The following is a 21,126-nucleotide window of genomic DNA, read 5'->3' as shown; positions in this document are numbered from 1 at the left end:
ATGAAGATCCTGTTAATTTTAGGGGCGATTACCCCTACTCTCCACCAGCATTATGTTAATTAACATACACTAGTGCCCACCTTTTCTCAAAAATCTTCTACCAGTTTACTTGAGAGAAAGTGGTCAGCGTATTCAATAACATAGGCTGAGCTGGAAAAAACGTAACCCAAACATAATTTAATCTTCTGACGATTATTTAAAATCACACAACTACAGACACACGCTGGCTACTAAGTCTCTGAGGCTCAAAATTAATTTTAAGATTGGGAGAATTTACTTTTAAAAATTGTGTGTCTATTTTGTGAGATTTAACCTACTTTGCAATAAAAATAGATTATAAGTTCCTATCTAAAAAGTTATCAGACACAATACATAGATCAACATTTTCAGAGATCAATTAGAATCCAGTAGAGTATATTTAACATAAATTACACTGAATTTTATATTCCAGGATAATTAAGAAAGCTTTAACGTCACCATGGAGATCAAATATCAAAGCTGACAAAAATTCAGAATTTATTTGGGGTGAATATCTTGATCCAATTTCATACTTTCATTAGCCTTTTAAATTAAATTTTTAACAACCTGCTTTTAAAAAAACATGTAAATCTGTGTTTCTCAGAAAAGTCGAGTTTAGAATTTAAAAAAATAATCCTATTCTTTTGGCTTTCTTGTTTTGTGAATGTTGAGTTAAAATAGACATTTAGGTCATGTTGTCTTTGACTCTATCTTAAACACGACATGATGAGCCCACTGTACCACACAGAGATTAAACCTTGAGAAATTACTCTGTCTTAGGGGATTGGAAGTTATTAAAAGGACAGAGTCCCCAAAGTTGTAATCTGTCATATTCGGCCCCAACTTGTCTTGTAGTGGCAATTGTGTTGCCTAAGGGGGAAGGGACAACGAACCATTGTACCCAATACAACATATGATTTTCTTCGTTCTAAAAAATAAAAAATATAACTGGAAAAGTCAGTAAGACCATGACTATGGCTGTGAACATTTAATACTCACAGAAAAGTTTCATGCAATGCCCCCAAAGAAAAGTTACACAAGTCTTTAAGAGATGTAGTAAATGAAAATGAAAACCATTCATCAATATTGAAATGCTAAATCCAAATCAGTATTAGATATAAGACACGACATACACATCTTGCCTCTTGGATGGACACTATCGGCTGGCTCAGTGAGCTACCACATCTCTGTAAGAATCTGTAAGTGAGCGTTGCAGAAAGCCTGACTTCAAGCACACAATCCAGTCACAGCGGGCTGACGGAGAAGAGGCCGACGGAGCAGTCAGGCACGTGTTCGGGTCAGCTCTGCTCCTGGCTGAGCGGCGTGGACTGGGGCACCTGGTGGGCGGGTGGTGGTGGAGCAGGCTCCTGTGTCAGCTGTAGGTGCTGAGCCGGATCTGAAGCGCTTGCTAAATGGAGCTCCCCTGTTTGCTCTTGATGGGCGTGAAGATGTTCCAGAGTTTCCTTGGAAAGTGTGATGACGTGCACTGGCTCGGTCTGTGAGGGTTCCATCTGGCTTTCAATCATATTGAGGCTTTGAATGTGTTCTGTTTGCTCCTGTTGAGCTGAAAGAATTAAGTTCTGCAGTTGCTCTGGCTGCTGCGTGAGCAGGGTGAGGTTAGCAGCCTGGTCTGCCGTCATGTTCTGGGAACTCTCTGCAGTGACGATGCTGATTCCTTGGCTAGGACCAGGCATGAAGTTGATGTTATGTACAGAATCAGTTACAAGAAGCTGAATTTCCTGCTCTCCGGAGGTAGAGAGTTGATAGGGCTGCAGCTGAAGAATATTCCTGACCTCTTCAGCATTATTATTGCCGGAAACGCTGCTGGCATCGGACGCGTGTTTCTCTTTGCTATGAATTTTTAAGTGAGCCTTCAAGTTGTCTAAGCGAGCAAACTGTAAGTTACACTCAGGGCAGGAGAAAGGCTTTTTGCCCGTGTGCAGAATGCAGTGTCTCCTCTTGGCACTCGAGTCAGAGAAGGATTTGCCACACACGGTACAGGAATATGGCTTTTCTCCTCTACGAGAAAATATACATTTCATTTTAAAAACAGGAAGATATGTTTATCACTTCCTGATCATTTAGGGAGAAGCAGTCAAGAAGAGAGGAAAATCAACCTGACTGGGAAGCATAAGTCATGGGTTCTCTTACTAACTTAAGTACTTGGACCAAGTCACGCCTGCCATGGACTTCAGTTTCTAATCTTAAGAAAAAAAAAAAGAATGGCAGGGAGGGGTGTTTGAGGACAGGTGGTAGATGGGGCTGTGATGCTGGGTCAGATATGATAAAATTTGATGATTCCACAGTGTGTATTTCAGATAAGAAGGTAAATAGTAATAAATTACACACCAAGTTCTTTTTTGTTTTTAGCTCTCACAGCCAATTTTTAGATTCTAGAAGCCAAATAAATATATATGATTGATTTCAATATTAAAAATTTGAGTAGCCCCTAATTATCTGTGTTAGAAGAACTACTAAATCAAATCTGGAAATAAGTTGTATGAACAAATAATTTATTCAGAAAATATTAAATATTTAGTTTTGACTGAAGATAAATCAAAATTTAAGAAATGCCATCAATAACGCAAACTTTTGCTGGCCAGAATCAGTTTTCCTGATTTGGCCTAAGTGAGGAATTTCTTTATTGAAAAGGTAAAACAAAATAATAAACTGCCCAGGAACTTCTACTAGAGTAATAATTTGGGGAAAAGGACTATATAGGGACTGTATGTCACCCCACTGAACGCCAGGGTTGGATGAGGACTCCGTGTGAGAAAAGGATCTGCAAAACTTTACCGATGGATCCTGATGTGGGTCTGAAGAGAACTCTTTGCTGTGAAAGATTTGCCACAGATTTCACAAGTAAATGGCTTCTCACCTAAAAAAGGGGAAAGCGTTCAGAAATATACATCCAAAATAAAACAAAAAGCAAAAGCCACCCCATAGTTTCACAATATAAAAAAGAACAAAGGCACGTGTTCGGGTCAGCTCTTGAACCCTCAGTAAGCATGAGTGAATGAATGAAGCACTTAGCGAGCACCTACTACATACCTGAGCACTGTGTCCTAGATGCCAGGAGGATACAGAGAAAGTGGGTACGGTTCCTTCCCTCAAACACTTAAACACTGAAACAAGGGGGTAAGTGATTCTACAAAGGACACACATTCGCTCCTGTACAGTCCACCCTTAGGTAACTTACACTCCCACACTTTACTGCTTGACCTTCCCAAGGGCCCCTGAGTACCAGGGTGACTTGTGGATTATCCACATTTATATCTACATTCCCAGTGTATCCAGAACCTGACCACTTCTCATCACCTCCACTGCCACCCCTGGCCCAGGCTGCCATCACCTCCCTGCAGCAGCCTCCTTGTGAGTTTGCCCACTTCTGCTCTGCTTCCCTGTCGTCCACAATGAATGAGGCAACTGGAGTGACCCTTTACACAGTCAGATCCTATCACGCTCTGCTGCAAGTGCTCTAATGGCTCCCCATCCCATCCAGAGATAAAAGCCAAAGCCCTGGGCCTACAAGGAATCACAGCTCTGACAGATCTGTCCACCCGCTGCCACTCCTCACCCCAAACCTGCCTAACCTCACCAGGTACTCTCCCCTGCTCATCACACAGCCCCTGGAGAGGCCCTGAACACCACACCCCAAGCAAGCCACGCTCAGGGCCCTCGCACTCATCATCCCCTCCCTCTCCCTGGCATGTCTCCCCCAGGGTCTCCCAGTGTGGTTCACTCCCCACACTGCCTTCAAGTCTCTGCTCAAGTGTCACACTACCAGTGAGCCTTTATCACCACCCAAAGCACTGCCCCAGCATGTCTTGGTCCACTTCCCAAGTCAGTTTTCCCACAATGCTATCGCCACCTTATATACTGTATGTTATTTATTATACCTCTCTCTCCCAGTCTTATGTAGGATGATCTGTGAGTCTGCCTACTCCTAGGACCCCAGTGCCTAGAACTGGGCCTCGCACACTGTTCCAGAAATCCTTGTTGAGTAAATGAATTTCACAGAGTGGGAACTGAGGCCCACATAAGATGTCGTGACTGCTCTGGACCCCTAGTGGGGTCTGGCAATTTTTTTTTTAAGAAATAGATTTATTTATCTATCTATTTATTTATTTACGGCCGCATTGGGTCTTCGTTATTGCACACAGGCTTTTTCTAGTTGCGGCGAGAGGGGCCTACTTTTCATTGCGGTGCATGGACCTCTCATTGCGGTGGCTTCTCTTGTTGTGGAACACGGGCTCTAGAGCGCAGGCTCAGTAGTTGTGGCAAACGGGCTTAGCTGCTCTGCGGCATGTGGGATCTTCCTGGACCAGGGATCGAACCCGTGTCCCCTGCACTGGCAGGCGGATTCTTAACCACTGAGCCACCAGGGAAGTCCCTGACAATTTTAATAAGCCTTCAACAGCATTTATTTAGCGCTAGTTTATACACTGCACATACAATGACAGACTGCCATGCCCTCCAGAAATGCAACTAAGTGATCCTAATGCAGGCAAGGGAACTATGAATTTGAAAAAAAAAAGAAGAAAAAGAAAAAAGAAAAATCCCACTTAACTATATAACAAGGGATGAGTGAAGTGGGGGATGGTCAGGTAGCTTCCCTTTCACAGCATCTACTAGAAAATTCAGGTGAGATGTTTCCCCAAGTTCAGTCTAGGCAGAGGACGCTTATGACAATTTGGGTGAGTCTGCGTCTTTGCAGCAGTAACTCTTACCACTCCAAAGGTTAAAACCAGGCCACTGTCATTCTTTCCACAGCTTTCCAACCAGAGCTGCGTTCTATTCTGATCTCGGTTTTTCTCCCTCTCCCAATTCCAAGACTGAGTACCTGCTCTGTCCACCTGTCACTGTAAAGTTCTGTGTGGGGAGCACATACAACAATGTTCACGTTATCATTCAATTCCATCTGGGGTTGCAACACCTCAGGAATTTTGTTGGCAAATGTTTTCAATACTGGAAACTCTTTCCAGAAACATCCTCGAGCACAGTAAGAAGGCAAATTTTCCTAGCCAACGTGAATCTGGGGAAAGTCTTCCTACTCCTCTGGTTCCTAACTTGTTCTGGTAATGGTTACATGGCTCCACTGCCTCCGGTTCACCGACACATTCCTTCTTCCTTTGCCTCAGCTCTACAAGGATGGGCAGACCCTCAACAAAGCACGGAGCTGAGAAACAAAAAGGAAACAAAAGACAGGATCACAGCCTCAAAAAGATACATGTGGTAATCAAGTACAGCGGCAGGGCTGCAGCTGACTGAACACTCAAATGAGTGGTATCAACAATTCTGCGGACAGGACGCGTGAGGACAAGGCAGGAGCTGGCTGGACTGGAGAGAGGCCCCATTCAGGTACTAGGATAAGCAGAATGACCAAACAGCGGGTGTCGGAAATGACCACAGGGAGGACAAAGAGGGATGAGGATTCACTCTGACGAGCGTGGGACCTAAAAGGTGAGGCCAGGCCACGAAGAGCCGTAAATTCCAGGCAGAGGACCCGTGGAACTTCTGGACGTTTTTAGCAGAAGACAGACAGGACAAAGTACTAAGAAAATATATGTGGGGACGGTGGGTAGGGGCGGCTGTAGGAATCTGTGTAACAGTCTAAGCCACAGTGCTGAGGCCTGGACCAGGAGGTGCAGGAAGCAGACAGAGAGGAAAGAGAAAAGGTGAGGTGACAGGGCCTGGGTGGCAGCGGGGCCAGAAGGGAGTTGGTTACAGGAGGATCAGACAATGGCAATGAAAGGACAGGGCAGAGACACGAGTGCAGGTTTCACCCAGGGGGATGCTGACAGAAATATTTAAGTAACTCAGAAGTTTTCCTTCCAGACCCTCTCCTCAGCTGTGCATGCCACTCATCCCACCCCACTCTGACGACCTGTGAATCCCCATCCCAGCTCCAGAGGGTACCGACTCCTGCGGGCTTGTTGGGTAGCATGGCCGGGTTTCCTACCCCATTGGCTAAAACCCACGTGACCATCTTGGTTAACGCAGCAGCATCCAGCCCCTGACCCAGCCAGGCCCGACAGTCCAGGCTGCTCCGAGTGCACATTCGACTGGCAATCTAGTTCTGTACATTTAAATTCCTCAAACAGCTGCTTTCGTTTTCTTCACAAATCAACAACGTTCACTGTAGAAACCTCAAATAATACTGAAAAGCACAAAGTGTACAAAAAACACTCAGAATTCCCCTGTAGACTGCCACCTCACACTGTGATGAAACCTTTACAGGCGTCTCTGTGCACACACACAGGTGATATACCATGTACACCATGAGATTGGCCAGTGCATGCTGGTCTGTAACGTCAAATGGGAATGGAAAATTCATCTTAAAAAAATGGTTAAAAACAAACAAACAGACATTTTAAAATGGTGTTTTGTGTTCCACTATGTATCTTGTCCAAAATTTACCTAACTAATCCCTTACTGAGGGACATTTAGGTCACTTTTAAGCCTGTGATATTATAAACAATCCTGCTTACGTTGAACATCCTTATGCAAACATCTTTTCCCAACTGGACAGCTTACCTTTTGATTCACATTGCCAAAGTTCTTTCCAGGAAGTTCCCAAATTCCTTTCCCATCAACAGAACTTAAAGATGCCCATTGCCTCACATATTTGTCAATCTAATGGGCCAAAAGAAATGCACATTTCTTTTTCTCTGACAATTAATGCAGTTAACATCGTTTCAGACGTCTACTGGCCATTCCTATGTCTTTTTCTGTGATATGCCTTTCAGGTCCCCCTGCCCAGTTTTCTCCTGGGCACTCATGTTCCCATATTTGGGCTATTAACACTTCGTCACATATGCAGTGACTCTTTTTTTCCCAGACTAAAAATCTCGTAAGTATATCTCTTCTGTCCACTCTCTTAACTTGAAGGCCTTCATCTTTCTTCCCCAGAGCCTGGTAACTGGCTCATCCCCAGGACCTCCCCTCTCTGACCATCCTCCTTGGGCTGCCTGAGTCCTTTTCAATGCACGAACCAAAATATGCCTCCTCTCTGCCCAAAGACCACCCCCCGCTTCACCAGGGGCCTGCCCCTTGTCAGCAATCTCACTCTAGCTGTTCACCGTGGAATTCCTCACTACGGCCCTCGGATGCCAGCCTCTCACATCGTCAACCCCACGCATCCTGTTCCTGTCTGGAAACACCTCTTCCAGCTTCCTCTGTCTGTCTAGCACTTACTCTGGCTTCAAGACTCAGGTCCTTCCTCTGGGACGCTTTCCCAGACCTTCCCAGGGAAAGTGAAACACTTCTGTCCCTATGTTCACACCTCTACTGGGGCTCGTATCACACTGTACTGAGGTTCTTACTAGATCACATGTAAACTCTGGAAAGGTATGTTACACTGAGGGACCCCCAGGTCTCTCAAAGTTGGGGATGAGCAACATTAAAGGATAGTCTGAAAACATGGCTGAGATTTAGGAAGCTTCATATCCAATCCAACAAAATGAGGCTGTGAATGAAAGCTGTGGCTCAGTTAACTGTGTCACAGGCAGGGGATCTACCTGGGAGTAGTGGGAGCCCACAGGGGAGGATCAGTGTTTACCTAACACCACACAAGGGACAGGGACACTGGAGGGCTGGGACTCTACTGCGGTCAGAGGCCATGCACCAGGCTTCTCCATGACCTGGGCTAATTCTCTGAACTTGCTCCCAGCTCACCAAGCAATCTTGGGATCACTAACTTGGTTTGCAGGTACAGTGATGTCAGGAAGGCGGTACTGCAGACAACAGAGAGGTGCAGTCCCTTTGTTAAGTGAACACACTCCTTTGCTTGGCATGGCTTGGCTCAGTTCCTGAAAGCCTGACCAGCTCCAGGTATGGGGAAAGAACTGAGCTGCAGCGACCTCGTTGGCACTGCCTGTCACCTTGCTTCCCTTTCAAATTGCATCCATCCCCCCCACCCCCGCCACTGAACATGCCCTCTAGGGAAGAAAGCACCTCTTGTTTATCTCTGATTTTTTTGTGCTTGGCAAAGGATATCTAACCCAGAGAGAGTTTGCACTTAAAGAGCTAAGAGAAGAGAGTCTTGGTTTTCCCATGGGTGTGGCCCTCTCGGCAGGACCCGCCTGCCCTGCTGGCGGCTGTCCTCACCACTGTCCATGGAGGCTGAGAGCCAGCTCTGCCAAGCAGCCTCTCCCAAACCTTCCTCTCTGCCCGGGGAGCAGGCAAGCGGCACCCCAACTCTTTTCAACACCAATATTGTGCATATTCTCCAGGCTAAGGACAGAAGGGTCACAGTCTCTGCTTCCAAGAGCCCAATCTTTTGACGGGTTTGACCTCTTATCTCTCAGTCAGACAAAAACTTTACAGAGTCCCTGTCATCTCCTCTCCCACCCATCGCATCCTCCACTTCTCTCTTCTGCTCCTCAGGGTAGTGGGTGGAGCAGAGTTTGCTGGGATCCTGGAAAGAGGACTCGTGCTTTCACCCCCAGTTCAAGGCCTGGTTCTCCTCAGAAAGACCAGAAGCCTCACTGACACCTTATGATCAGAAGATGAAACGTCTCACCCCGGGCACTGCGCCACGTAACCGAGACAGCTTGGCTCTCCTCCACCTCCGCCCTCCCGCGGGGGTTCTCTTCACAGCCCCATAAGCTGCCTACAGGCCTGTGTGTAAGCACGGGAATCTCGACCGCTGCTCGCGGTGCCCCCTGAGCTCGGGCACAGATACCCAGCCGTCTCCTCCGCTCATGCACCGGGGTGCCAAACAGACGTCTCACGCCCCATGTGTCTAAAGTCTAACTCTCCATTTGTCCCTCCGTCTTCCCCGGGTTCTCACCCTTCCGGCTGCTTCCGCCTCCCCTCCGCTCACCCCCATATCCAATCACGGGCCCATCACGGGAGTCTTCCTTCAGAATACATCTGGCGCTGGGCCACTCACCGCCTCCCCACCACTGCCGCCCTGCACGAAGCCCTGCGCCAAGCCCCTGTCCGGCACCACCTCCTAATGGGTCTTTCCACCCTCCTACGGGCGCCTCCGCCCCTGCCTCACCCCACACCGGCGGCTGCTGTGATCCTATTAAAATTCTCTGTTACATCATGTCACTCCTCGCAGTAAAGCCATCCCGTTCAGAATAAAATCCAAAGTCTTTACTGTGCCTTCAGAAGTTCTTGGGCCTAAGCGCACAGAAAACCTGGGGAGCTTTTAAAAATGCCAATTCCAAGGCCTCATCCCCAGTCACTTCGATCAGAATCTCTGGGGGTGGGACCAGGCTTTGTCTTTTTAAAAGCTTCTCAGGGGGTCGAAGCACACAGCCAGGCCAGGAACCCCGTGTCACACGGGCTCCAGCAGCCTCTGATGTCCACCCACACTACACACTCCTACTCCCACCGCCCCGGCTCTGCCTAGGACGCTCTTCTCCGGGGTAGACACGATGGCTCACTCACTCCCCACAGCAGCAGATCTCCATCTAAGATGGTACCTCATCAGCAAGGCCTTCCCAGACAAGCCCCCATGTCAAAGGGCAGCTCCCCCTCCTGCCTCCTGCCCCTACGTTTAGTCCTTCAGAGCACTTATCCCCACCTAACAGGTTACTCACTCGCTTGTTCTTTGTCTCCTGTTTGAATGTTAACCCCTCAAGAGCAGGGGCTCTGTCCATCTCAGGCAGTGCTGTATCCTCAGGGCCCACAACAGGGCCTGGTACCCAGTGCCTGGTACTGTTCAGTAAATATGTGTTAAGTGGATGAATTAAATTTCACAGAACCTACTAATGATGTCTGTAGAAAGACTGTATAGAGATCCATTTTCATAAAACTCATACCTTATGAGATATTTAAGAAAGTAAATGACTTTGAGAAAAATTGTGTTTTCAAAAAAATATCCAAAGCAACATAAAGCAATCTGATATATAATGTTGGTAGACAATTTAACAGAATCATTAAACCATCAATCTAGAATAGGAAGCTTTTCTTAGAAAAACTAACAGGTTTCTTTTTAAGAAATGTTTCTTTTTAAGAAATGCTTCTTACCCAAAGTTCTAAAAGGCCCACATTTTTACTTTTCTGATCTTAAATGAAAGAATTTGACCTGCCCTAATTGATCCTGCCTCCTCTTCAACCTGGAAGCTGATTTTTCTGGAGGTGGTGATGCTTAAGTTCTAAGTACTGGTTCTAGGAGAGAAAGCGGAAAAATCCTCAGTGCCTGTGCTGCCTTAGTGTCTGCTTCGTTTTCTAAAAAGTTTATCTTGATAATCTTCAATGCTGAGGTAAATTAAAATTTAAACACGCAACCTGATTCAGACTTGTACTATTTTGTGGTATTACATGAGGTTTCATTTATGAACAATGCTCAGTAAGTATGCTCCATTTTGCTAACCTACAGACATGTGATGTCCCCACAGGATCGTGTGACAGCATTCTGCCTGGGCTTTTTATGGGACCTACTTATAAAATTCCCACACAATTTACAAAAACACAGTCTGAAGAGGGGACTCCCAGTACTTCATTTCTCGCTCCCCTAAAAACATAAAGCACACTAGAAAGACAGGGTGAGATGGACTTTTACCTGTGTGTGTCCGCAGATGTTTCTTTAGCTGAGACACATCCATGAATTTGCGGCGGCAGTGGTTACATTCCGGTAATGAGTGGCCTTGTCGCAACAATAAAAAAAGTGTCAGTGCATATATGCTGTCCCTGCATTTCTTCAGTGATTTGTGTTAAAGCACTTCCCTGAAAAATAATCACTTTAAATATGGTGCTTTAATAACACAACAATTTTAAAATTAAATTTGGTAACAGTTAATAGTTTCCTAGGCATCTCGACTCACTGCTTCCCCATCAGAGGTGGGACCCTTCCAGTCTCCCTAAGTGTTATCTCCTTTTTCCCTCAACGCACTGGTGTCACTGTGGCCAACCGATCTCAAATGATGCTCCCAATCCCCCCTCCATTTATTATCAGTTGGCAGGAAAGAAAAAAGGACAATAGGTGGAGTCAGGCTGCAGAGAGCCTGGACTGACGGCTATGGGGTGGTGACACCTCTGTCCAGGCACCACTAACAGCTAATTGACTGGTGCCCTCTTAGTCAACTGGTGCCTTGAACAATACCAATTTTGCAGGGTTTCTGCGTGTGGCACCGAAACTGCAATATAAAAATTTAATATAAATCACAAGGTAGCAGAGAGTAACCCAAGGACACCTAATTTAGATTGCTTTTTAAGAACTATTTCCCTAAAAACTCATTTATCTTCTACAATAGGAACCTACTGTTTCGGAAACAATTTGTATTTGCGTTTCTCCCCCAGCCAATCCAAATTTTCTCTCACTGTATTGTACCTGTATGAACTCGGTAATGGCTCTTTAGTTGTCTTTTCTGGCTGAAATATTTTCCACACTGATCACATGTAAAAGACTTCTGTCCTGCCAAACAAAACACGCAAAAAACTATAAAGAACTGGAATGCTCACTAATAAGGTAAGTATCACAGTGGGCCCAGATCCCCATTTTCTACAAATAACACAAGTGACTTGTCTACAAACCTAAATGCCTTCAGAGTCTACCACAGTTACATAAATGTGCAAAAGCATGTAAGGCAACAGGGAGTGATGGAGACCGGGGCAGAACTGGAGAATTCAAGTTCCCCCGCAAAGGCATCCAAAGTAAAATAATTCTAAACTCTGGTGCTTAAACAAGTCATGACTGCACACTGCACTGCCGGCAGCCAGTTTATAAACCCTAGTTTAAGGCTCGATGCTGTGCAGAACTCTAAACTACACTCTGACAGGTGCACAATTCTGTCTTTCAACGGTATCATGTGGGGAATGATACGAGGCTGAGAAAAGACCATTAACATCACGGTAATGCCCACCCCAGGAATGGGAACCTGGTGGCAGCTGGCTCCCCGGCGCAAGCCCGCTACCTGAGTGCAGGCTCATGTGCTCCAGCAGCGAGTGCTTGGTGGTGAGAGCCTTGCTGCACACGGTGCAGGTGTACGGCCGCTCGCCTGTGTGCATCCGGGTGTGGACCTGCAGGGAGTGCTTCTGGGCAAAGCCTTTTCCACACTCATTACATTTGAAAGGTCGCTCCCCTGGAATAAGAGCCCCAGAAACATGATGTAAGTAAGAATCTGCACATCCTTCTGTCCCCTCCCAAATTAAAACAACAGTGAACAGGAGAGACAACATCAGCAATAACATTTTGCAAGATGGAGCTAGACGGGTCCTACACCAGCGGTGAGGAGCGCTGAGATACACACAACCTAATTTAAGACAGAGCCTCCACAAGGTCAGGAACTGGTGGCATCTGTTATCTCTGAAAATAGGGGTGAGGGAGGATAAATGACAGTCCGTTTCAAAGGTAGTTAGGCCCCCCAGGTCCAGTCTCCTACTCCATGTAACCAGGAGACTGACCCTCTCCCCAGCAGAAGATGGAGACTGTTCTCTGAAGAGGGTAAATCGGATGAAGGATCTCTGGACTAGGGGTCTCAGGGTTAGAGGTCTCCTAGCGCAGTGGAGCCACTACGACAGGGAGAGCAAGTCAAAGTTCACATCTGGGATGAGACTCCCCCCAGCCTTCTGCCCCCTCCTGCGCTAGACGCAGACAGCCAGGCCCACAGCCCCCAGGTGGGAGGTGGAGCATCTTCTCCTGGAATGCGAAGGGCCGGCAGTAAGAGAGCTGAAAACGTGATGCCGGGTATCAGCAAGATGCCTGCAGGCCCTGTCTACATCTGCAGAGTTGCCAGTAGCTTTTAGCAAACCATTCTTGCATGTAATTAAACATGATTTAAAAAAAATCTTTTAGCAAACCATTCTTGCATGTAATTGAACATGATTAAAAAAAATCACCAGACAGTCAAGGAAGGTCTTTAGTAGTAGAAATAGATACCAAAACGGATAAGAGAAAAAGCAGCTTGCAGAAAACAGACTGCCCAAAGTGAAGAAAGCATTAAAAATTAAAAAATAAGTAAATGTTGTTATTAACAGGCTCACAGAGGATTCTAACTAAAAACAAACAAAAAAAGAATTTAGAGAACAAAAGGGCTCCTAGAAGTAAAAAAAAATAAGAGTAGAAATAGAAAAACAATAAAAGTTGAAAGATAAAGTGGAAATCTCCCAAAAAGTAGAGCAGAAAGTGATGGAAGATAGGAGACAAAAGATAAGAAAATTAGAGGATGAGTCCAGGAGGTTCAACATCCAAATGGGAGGAGTTCCAGAAAGAGAGAGCAGAGTAAACAGAGGGGAATCATCTATGAAATAATTCATGAAATTTTTCTGGAACTAAAAGGTGGTTTTCCAGACTGTATGGATCTACTGGTAACCACTCAAATGGAAGAAAAGAGGCCCACACTAAAGTGATTCAATGCAAAATTGCAGAAACCACTGGGAAAAGGGAAGATGCTACATGCTGCTTTCCTTAATGAATCTCGTAGAACTATTTAACTCCTTAAACTAGCCTCTGTCACAGTTCAACAAATATTTCTCAAGGGTCTATTGTGTTCAAAGAACCAAAATTCAGGGTCTCAGTCTATCCGTACTTAAAATCTCCCGGGAGCTTTTAAAAACACCAACACTCCAGGCAATGAAATCAGAAGCTCTGGGGCTGGGACCCAGGCCCTGGTAGTTTTAGAAGCTCCCTTGGAGACTAAAACATGCAGCCAGGTTGAGAACCACACTGCTGGATGCTGCCAGGTCATAAGACAGCAGGCTGCTGGATGACAGGTTTTAAGTACCAGACCCTATACTTATGCTTACAATTAGGTTGAGGGGTAGATTACAGGTATATAACTACAGCCTGACCCAAAGCAGAGTGAGTTAGGTACGTTAAGAGAGAGCTCAAAGGAGGAGGGATTTCTGGCTAGGGCTGCACTGTCAGCCTAGCCACCATCTGAATGGTGGCTATTCAAATTAATTAAAATAAAATATTCAGGGGCTTCCCTGGTGGCACAGTGGTTGAGAGTCCGCCTGCCGATGCAGGGGACACGGGTTCATGCCCCGGTCCGGGAGGATCCCACATGCTGCGGAGTGGCTGGGCCCGTGAGCCATGGCCGCTGAGCCTGCGCGTCCGAAGCCTGTGCTCCGCAACGGGAGAGGCCACAACAGTGAGAGGCCCATGTACCGCAAAAAATAAATAAATAAATTAAATAAAATAAAATATTCAGTTCTTTAGTCACACTCACCACATGTCAAGTGCTCAAAATACACAAGTGGCTAGTGGCCACCAAAATGGACAGCATAGATATAGAACATTTCCATACTCACAAAAGAGCTATTGGCCAGTACGGGGCTAGAGAGACCAAAAAGGAAAAGGCATTTACAGCTAGATGGCTGAGTGAGAGAGCTGTCCAGACAGATCTGGGCAAAAACACAGCTATGGTCAAGATGAGGAATCTTCAAGAATCATAAAGCATATTAACTTTGGCTACAGCTTGATTCCTGGACATTCAAGCCTTGAACCAACAACTTCAAATAAGTAGAGAGGTTCTGGAATCAGGTTCCTTGGGTTCAATTTCCACCTGTCGCTACACGGATGCCCTGGTCAAGTTACCTTCAGCTTTCTAGACTTAGTCTTTGCATCTGCACAATATTAACTGTCTCACAGGACTGTTGTGAGAATTCAATGCAATAACATGTATACTTTATTACAATGCCCATCACATAGACATTGCACAATAAATGAAAGCTGTTATTATTGTTACTTCTCCAAAACATATTCCAATAAGCTGTGAAAGAGTAATTACCCGTGTGGCTTCTCTGGTGGATTGCTAAAAAGTGATTATACTTAAACACTTTGCCACAGTCTTTACAACGGGCCTCGGGGCCACCGGGGCGCTTCCTCCTTCCACAGACCCTCTTGGCTGAACCCTGGTCGTCTTCATCCCCAACTAGTTTATAATCTTTCAGTTTGACGGACCTCCGAATCCTCCGCTTGCTGCACCGATTCTGGTTGTCCTGCCCATCCTGGATCTTGGGATCACAGTTCTCATCTTTTTCAGCTGGCATTTCCTCCCCTCTACCTGGCTCACAAGCTGGCTCAGATTCTTCCAATTCTTTTGCTGGAATCTGTTCATTCAGTACACCATCGTCTCCCTCTTTAACCACAAAGTTTTGTCTATTCTGAACTGAATTGTTCACTCTCAGCTGTATTTCTTCCTCTGCAGCCAGTTCTGATTTCCCCTCCTGCAGACTGTTGACTTTTCTTGGTCTTCCCCGTTTCCGCTTTGGATGATCATTTTTCTTATTAGAAATAACAACCACTGGAGCGCCAGCTGTGTTCAAAGTCGGTGGCTTTGGGGAGCTATGATTATTTTGAAAGTCTGTGTAAGCCTTTACCAGGTCATAGACTTTTAAGAACTGGGCAGTAGCCAGGATTTGTTCTGTACTTTTCTCACTGGCCTGGAGACAACCCGTGTAGATAAATTCCAGCAGGATACTAAACGTGTCGGCAACCATGCCTTCCAGCATATAAATGGACTGGCCAATCTCCCCCTCTTCAGCAAACATCATTGAGAAGTATTCACTACTGGCAGCAAGTAAGGCTTTGTGGGCCCGGAAATGCACATTCTCCACGATTAAAGTAATGTCACAGAGGAAGCCTTTCTTCCTCTGATCCTCGAAACTGGCCAGGATGGTGTCACTGTGAGTGTCTGAGTGTACAACCAGCTGCCCAGAAGGCTCTGATGATGTTTCTGCCATTTTCTTTAGAAGCCCAAGAAGGATTAAACCTGAAATAAGAAAATAATGTTTAAAAAGGAGGAGGCATTCTCTAACAAGATTAATCCCAGCCCAAAGGAACCTACTAGTCACTTCACTTTGTTAGCTAAATTTCATCATTTACCACTTTTAAAAGACTATTTAAAAACTTAGCTTTGGGTTCTCATTCCTATTGTACCATTACCCAGCTGGGTGAACTTCCGACATCCACGTGACCTCTCAGGGTCTGTTTTCTGCTCTGTAAAATGAAGGAATTGGGCTCAACCATCTCTAAAGTCCTTCCCTGCACTAACTTTCCATAGTTGCACAAATAGAAGAATGAAAACTACAGTGTCGTCGATTTTACATATTATTAGCCATTTTGTCTGTGACACAAAAATAGAAAGAGCGAAGAAAAACAAAGTGAATTGGGGTAGCTGCAATGAAGTAATAATAACGTATCCGGCCTCCCTCTGGAAAGGCGGCGCGGACCGCCCAGGCTGGCGCCCGACGGTGCGGGGAGCTGAGGGCGCGCGATTCCCCGGAGCCCGCCGAGCTGGGAGCGGGCCGCGGGGGAGGCCCCTACCTCCGACCCTGGACCTCTTGGGCCGGGCCCGCGAGCTGCCGGCTGGGGAGGGGTCGACACGGCTGCGGTGCCGCGCCACCGACGGATGGCCAGTGGCGGACCTACCTCTCCGGACGCCCTGCAGAGTCCAAATCGCGGGTGGCCCACACGGGGCCTGGCGGGCGCACCCACGCCGGGCCCGCCCAGGCCCCCAGCTCCGCCCGGCCAGCCTCTGCCGTCTCCGGGCCGCGCGGCTTCCGCCCCTGCGCCGCCGCCGTCGCCGCAGCCAACACGGAAGCGCCGGCGCCGGGACCCGCCTGCGCGGACGCCGGACCACGTGGCGCGCGGAGGCGCCCGGGGGCGGGGCGGGGTGGAGCAGAGCCTGAGGTCCCCGGAGGCGCCGCCAACGGAGTCCTGGCAGGTCTGGTGTTTGAGGTGAGTGGGGGGCAGAGGGCAGTAGTGGCGTTGTCCTCTGCAGTTATGGAAGTTTTATATCCTATTAGTGGCTCACTGACACCTTAATCAATTTAGTCTTTTCTCCTTTCTGGACGCTGAAGCCGGCTTTCAGGTCTCTCATGTGTGCCGAATGAATGAAAGCGCCTTTACGTTCACCGTCATCGTCGTCATCATCAGCATCAACATCAGCATCAAAACCATCATCCAATGCCTGAGTCCAAGGGCCTGAAGAGAGAGCTGCAGTCAAACAGATCTGGGTACTGAGTGATCTTGATCAAGTTACTTATCCTGTCAACCTTGTTTACCTTACTTGTGAAATGGAGAAGTTGACACCAGTGCCAACACTGGGCGGCTGTGGGGTAAACAAGATTAAGTATGAAATGGGCTTAATTGTTTAATTCATGTCTACTATCATTAAAACGATCATTATTGTTCAGACTTTCAGCATCTTTCTTCAGTAGACTATTAAGGGTTTCTAACTAGCCTGAGTTGCAGTGTTGTTCCCTCCAATACACAGGAATACAGGAGATCTTTCCAAATGCAGATCACATCCAGAGACCGAAGTCACTGCCCTGCTTAGGATCCATTTCTGGGCTCCTTTTTCTGTTTCATTGATTTATTCATCTATTCTTTCCCCAAGACAATTACAGTAGCTTATACTCTTGTAGTCAGGTAGTGTTAGTCTTCTGACTTTGGGCTTCTCCTTCAATATTGTGCTGGCTATTCTGTGTTTTTTTGCCTCTCTAAATAAACTTTAGAATCAATTTGTAGATATCCACAAGACAACTTACTGAGATTGGGATTGGGATTGCATTGAACATATAGATCAAGTTGGGAAGAACTAACATCTTGACAATATTGAATCTTCCCACTCAGAACATGGAATATCTCTCCATTTCTTTAGTTCTTTGATTTCGTTCATCAGAGTTTTGTAGTTTTATTCATATAGATATTTTACATATTTTGTTAGATTTATACCTTAGTACTTATTTTATTTGGGTGCTAATATAAATGGTATTGTGTTTTTAATTTCAACTTCTACTTGTTCATTGCCAATATATATGAAAACAATTGATTTTTATATATTAACCTAATATCCTGCCATCATGCTGTAATCACCTATTAATTCCAGGAGGTTTTGTTGTTGTTGTTGATTCTTTTGGACTTTCTATATAGTCATTGTCATCTATGAATAAAAAAAAAATTCCGCGCTTCCCTGGTGGCACAGTGGTTGAGAGTCCGCTTGCCAATGCAGGGGACCACGGGTTCGTGCCCCGGTCCGGGAGGATCTCACATACCGCGGAGCAGCTGGGCCCGTGAGCCATGGCCGCTGAGCCTGTGCGTCCGGAGCCTGTGCTCCGCAACGGGAGAGGCCACAACAGTGAGAGGCCCGCGTACCACAAAAAAGAAAAAAAAATTCCTCCTCCCCAATCAGTATACATTTTATCTTCTTTTCTTGTCTTACTGCATTAGCTAGGACTTCCAGTGTGATATTGAAAAAGAGTAGTGAGAGGGTACAACCTTGCCTTATTTCTGATCTTAATGGGAAATCTAGTTTCTCACAATTAGGTATGATGTAAGCTGTGGATTTTTGTAAATGTTGTTTATCAAGTAAGGAAATTCTCTAGTGCTATTTCACCAAGAATTTTTATCATGAACGGGTGTTGGATTTTGTCAAATTCTTTTTCTGCATCTATTAATATGATCATGTGATTTTTCCTCTTCAACCTGTTAATATGATGGTCTACATTAATTGATATTTGAATGTTGAACCAGTCTTGCATATCTGGGATAAATTCCACTTGGTTGTGACGTATAATTCTTTTTATACTTGTTGGATTCAATTTGCTAATATTATTGTTGAGGATTTTTGCATCTATGTTCATGAGAGATATTGGTCCATAGTTTTCTTGTAATGTCTTTGTCAGGTATTGGTATTAGGGTAACGTTGGCCTCATGGGATGAACTAGGAAGTATTCCCTCTGCTTCTGTCTTCTGAAAGGGACTATATAGAGAACTGACATAGTTTCTTCTTTAAATGTCTGGTGGAATCACCAGTGAACCCATCTGAGCCTGATGCTTTCTATTTTGGAAGGTTATTATTTATTAAGTTTCATTATCAATATAGGCCTATTCAGATTGTCTATTTCTATTTCGTATACCATAAAATTATCATAAGGAACAAGGGAAAAATGAAAACAATTTTGGAGGGAAAGTCCCTGGTGGTCCAGTGGTTAGGACTTGGTGCTTTCACTTTCGAGGGCCCAGGTTCAATCCCTGGTTGGGAAACTAAGATCCCACAAGCCACGCAATGCAGCCAAAAAAAAATTTGTTTCTTTGGACAAACAAAAACTGAAATCACTGACTGTCAACAAACCCTACCCTAGGAAGGAAAATAATGCTAGGAGGAAAGTCTGAGTTGTAAGATGGAATGGTGAGAGACGAAAAATGAAAAATCTAAACAAACACTGATTATGAAAAGAAAATGCCTAATTTGGATCGCAAACAAGTAGACTAGATCTAAAATATTGAATAAAAATAGCATTTAAGATGGGAGCTGGTGATTGGTATTAAGTGTTTTAAGGATAGAGGTATTGATTGCCTTTAGAGTAAGTATTCATGTTAAGAATAGTGGTAACCACTCAATGGATATAAATAGAATGCAGGCACTTCAAAACCCTTAGAGGAGAAAACGGAATTAAAAAGTCCTTAGTCAATACAAAAGAAGGAAGGAACAGATAAAAAAAGAATTGGAGAATATGTTGAAAAGTTAGGCAGGGCCCTTACAAGGCCTTTTATGCTGTATTAGTCAGAGTTATCCAGAGAAACAGAACCAATAGGATATATAGAGATTTAGATTTATTATAAGAAATTAGCTTATATGATTATGGGGGCTGGGAAGTCTTAAATCTGCAGTATAGGCCAGCAGGCTCAAGACCCAGAAGAGCTGATGGTGTAGATGAAGTCTGAAGGTATGCTGCTAGAAGATTCTCTTTTGCTTCGGGAGGCTGGTATTTTTGTTCTATGCACATCTTCAACTGATTACATAAGACCCACTGACATTATGGAGGGCAATCTGCTTACTCAGAGGTCATTGGTTTACATTTTAATCTCATCCAAAACACCCTCCAAATTGACACATAAAATTAACATATACCAAGAGTAAGGAATTTTGATTTTATTTTAACTGAGATAGGGGGCCATTGGAAGATTCTAAAATGGGACTGATGAACCTGATTATGTATTTTAAGAGTATCCAGGTACTAGATGAAAAGTAGATCCTAGAGGGACATGAGTAGAGGTATAGAGACTAGATGAAATCAGTGCAAAACATGAGAAAAGTCCAGACTCATGGTATATTTTGGAGGTAGTTCTCTTTGACAGGGCTTGTTGAGAGAGTGGATGTGGGAGTGAGGGAAAGAATGTGATCAAGGTTAATCCCTAGGTATGAGGCCAAATCAACTGAGTATACGGTATTACCATTAACTGATCTGGTGGAAAACTGGAGGAAGAAAAGTTGGGTGGATAACAAATATGGGGTGGACATATTGAATTTGAGATGTCAACTAGATAACCAAGTAAAGATACACAGTAGGCAATTATAGATAAGAGTCTGGAGTTCAGAGGTGAGAAAAGAATTTGAGATATTAATATTTGAGTTATCAGGGTATAGCCTATAAATTGTTGTAAGTAAAATCACTTACAGATAAAGAGGGAGTTTTTCTCTTTCTCCACCAAATCCATTGTCCACCCTTGTCTCCATCTTTGGCCCTGGGAGGTTGCAAGGACTTCATCAGCAGAGCCCAGCACATACTGGCTTCTGGGTGGATTGAGTCAATGGAGAACTTGGCGGGAGTTTGAAGGAAGGAGAGGGCCATGATCAGCTGGCAATTGAAAGTTGGTGAAAGTCCTTTGCCGTTACGAAGGGCATCAGAAAACATCTTTGTAGGCTATGATAGTTGACTGGTAACTGTAGCTGGAAGAAACTATAGTCCAAGGCTCATTATGACTGAAAGGGATTTGAAGGGAACAGAAAGGCAACTGACAATGTTCAATGCCAATGGGGCATTTTCTAGGGACTATAAAGCACTTTATAGGGATTTTATAGCACTAATTCAGTAGTGCTCCAGTTTCTAGGCTCCATATCTCCTGTACACAGGGGTGGTGTGTATCTGTTTGTATTTTTATCTCTTACCCTAGTCTGGGAGAGTTCCTTGTAAATATGCACATGCCTGTATAGGCTAAGCAGTTTTCAACATGCCTGGCTCACAGGTTTGGGGAATGTATGTGTTCCTTAAGCCTTGGAATGACTTTCACCTCCTGGTTAGAATATTAATTTTGAAAGGTCCATTTAATTTAGATGTTACCCTTCTAAGTATTATTCCCAGAACCACCCATAATTAAGGGACCTCAGGCTTTGCAGATATACCTCTACTCAGGCCTTCATT

General features: G+C 45.1%; 2 protein-coding genes across 10 annotated transcripts; one reads left to right on the top strand and one right to left on the bottom strand.

The window, feature by feature from the left end:
• Window positions 1-383: 383 nt before the first annotated feature.
• ZBTB24 (zinc finger and BTB domain containing 24) lies at window positions 384-16,480 on the bottom strand. 9 transcript variants are annotated; one of them, XR_003429158.1, is made up of 7 exons: window positions 16,349-16,480; window positions 14,706-15,689; window positions 11,889-12,056; window positions 11,306-11,384; window positions 10,538-10,621; window positions 2,815-2,896; window positions 384-2,037 (listed from the first exon to the last, which is right to left on the bottom strand). XR_003429158.1 is itself a non-coding variant. In XM_027088920.1 (7 exons), the coding sequence occupies exons 2-7, from the start codon at window positions 15,658-15,660 to the stop codon at window positions 1,317-1,319; spliced, it is 2,094 nt and encodes a 697-aa protein (XP_026944721.1). In that variant the 5' UTR covers window positions 15,661-15,689; window positions 16,349-16,480; the 3' UTR covers window positions 384-1,316. The 9 variants fall into 9 exon arrangements, 6 of the variants coding, with proteins under 6 accessions (XP_026944721.1, XP_026944727.1, XP_026944746.1 ...); XM_027088920.1 differs by having other exon boundaries at window positions 11,306-11,389; XM_027088926.1 differs by lacking the exon at window positions 16,349-16,480 and adding an exon at window positions 16,244-16,308 and having other exon boundaries at window positions 11,306-11,389.
• On the top strand, window positions 16,329-17,116 carry LOC113613086 (formin-like protein 5). The gene is made up of 2 exons (XM_027093522.1): window positions 16,329-16,657; window positions 16,754-17,116. The coding sequence occupies exons 1-2, from the start codon at window positions 16,329-16,331 to the stop codon at window positions 16,905-16,907; spliced, it is 483 nt and encodes a 160-aa protein (XP_026949323.1). The 3' UTR covers window positions 16,908-17,116.
• Window positions 17,117-21,126: the final 4,010 nt, after the last annotated feature.

Source organism: Aethalodelphis obliquidens, unplaced genomic scaffold, assembly GCF_003676395.1.
Source record: "Aethalodelphis obliquidens isolate GAN/ISIS:26980383/991018 unplaced genomic scaffold, ASM367639v1 scaffold3, whole genome shotgun sequence".
NCBI lineage: Eukaryota > Metazoa > Chordata > Mammalia > Artiodactyla > Delphinidae > Aethalodelphis > Aethalodelphis obliquidens.
Note: the sequence above shows the minus strand (reverse complement) of the source record. Positions and strands in the feature narration are given on the sequence as shown.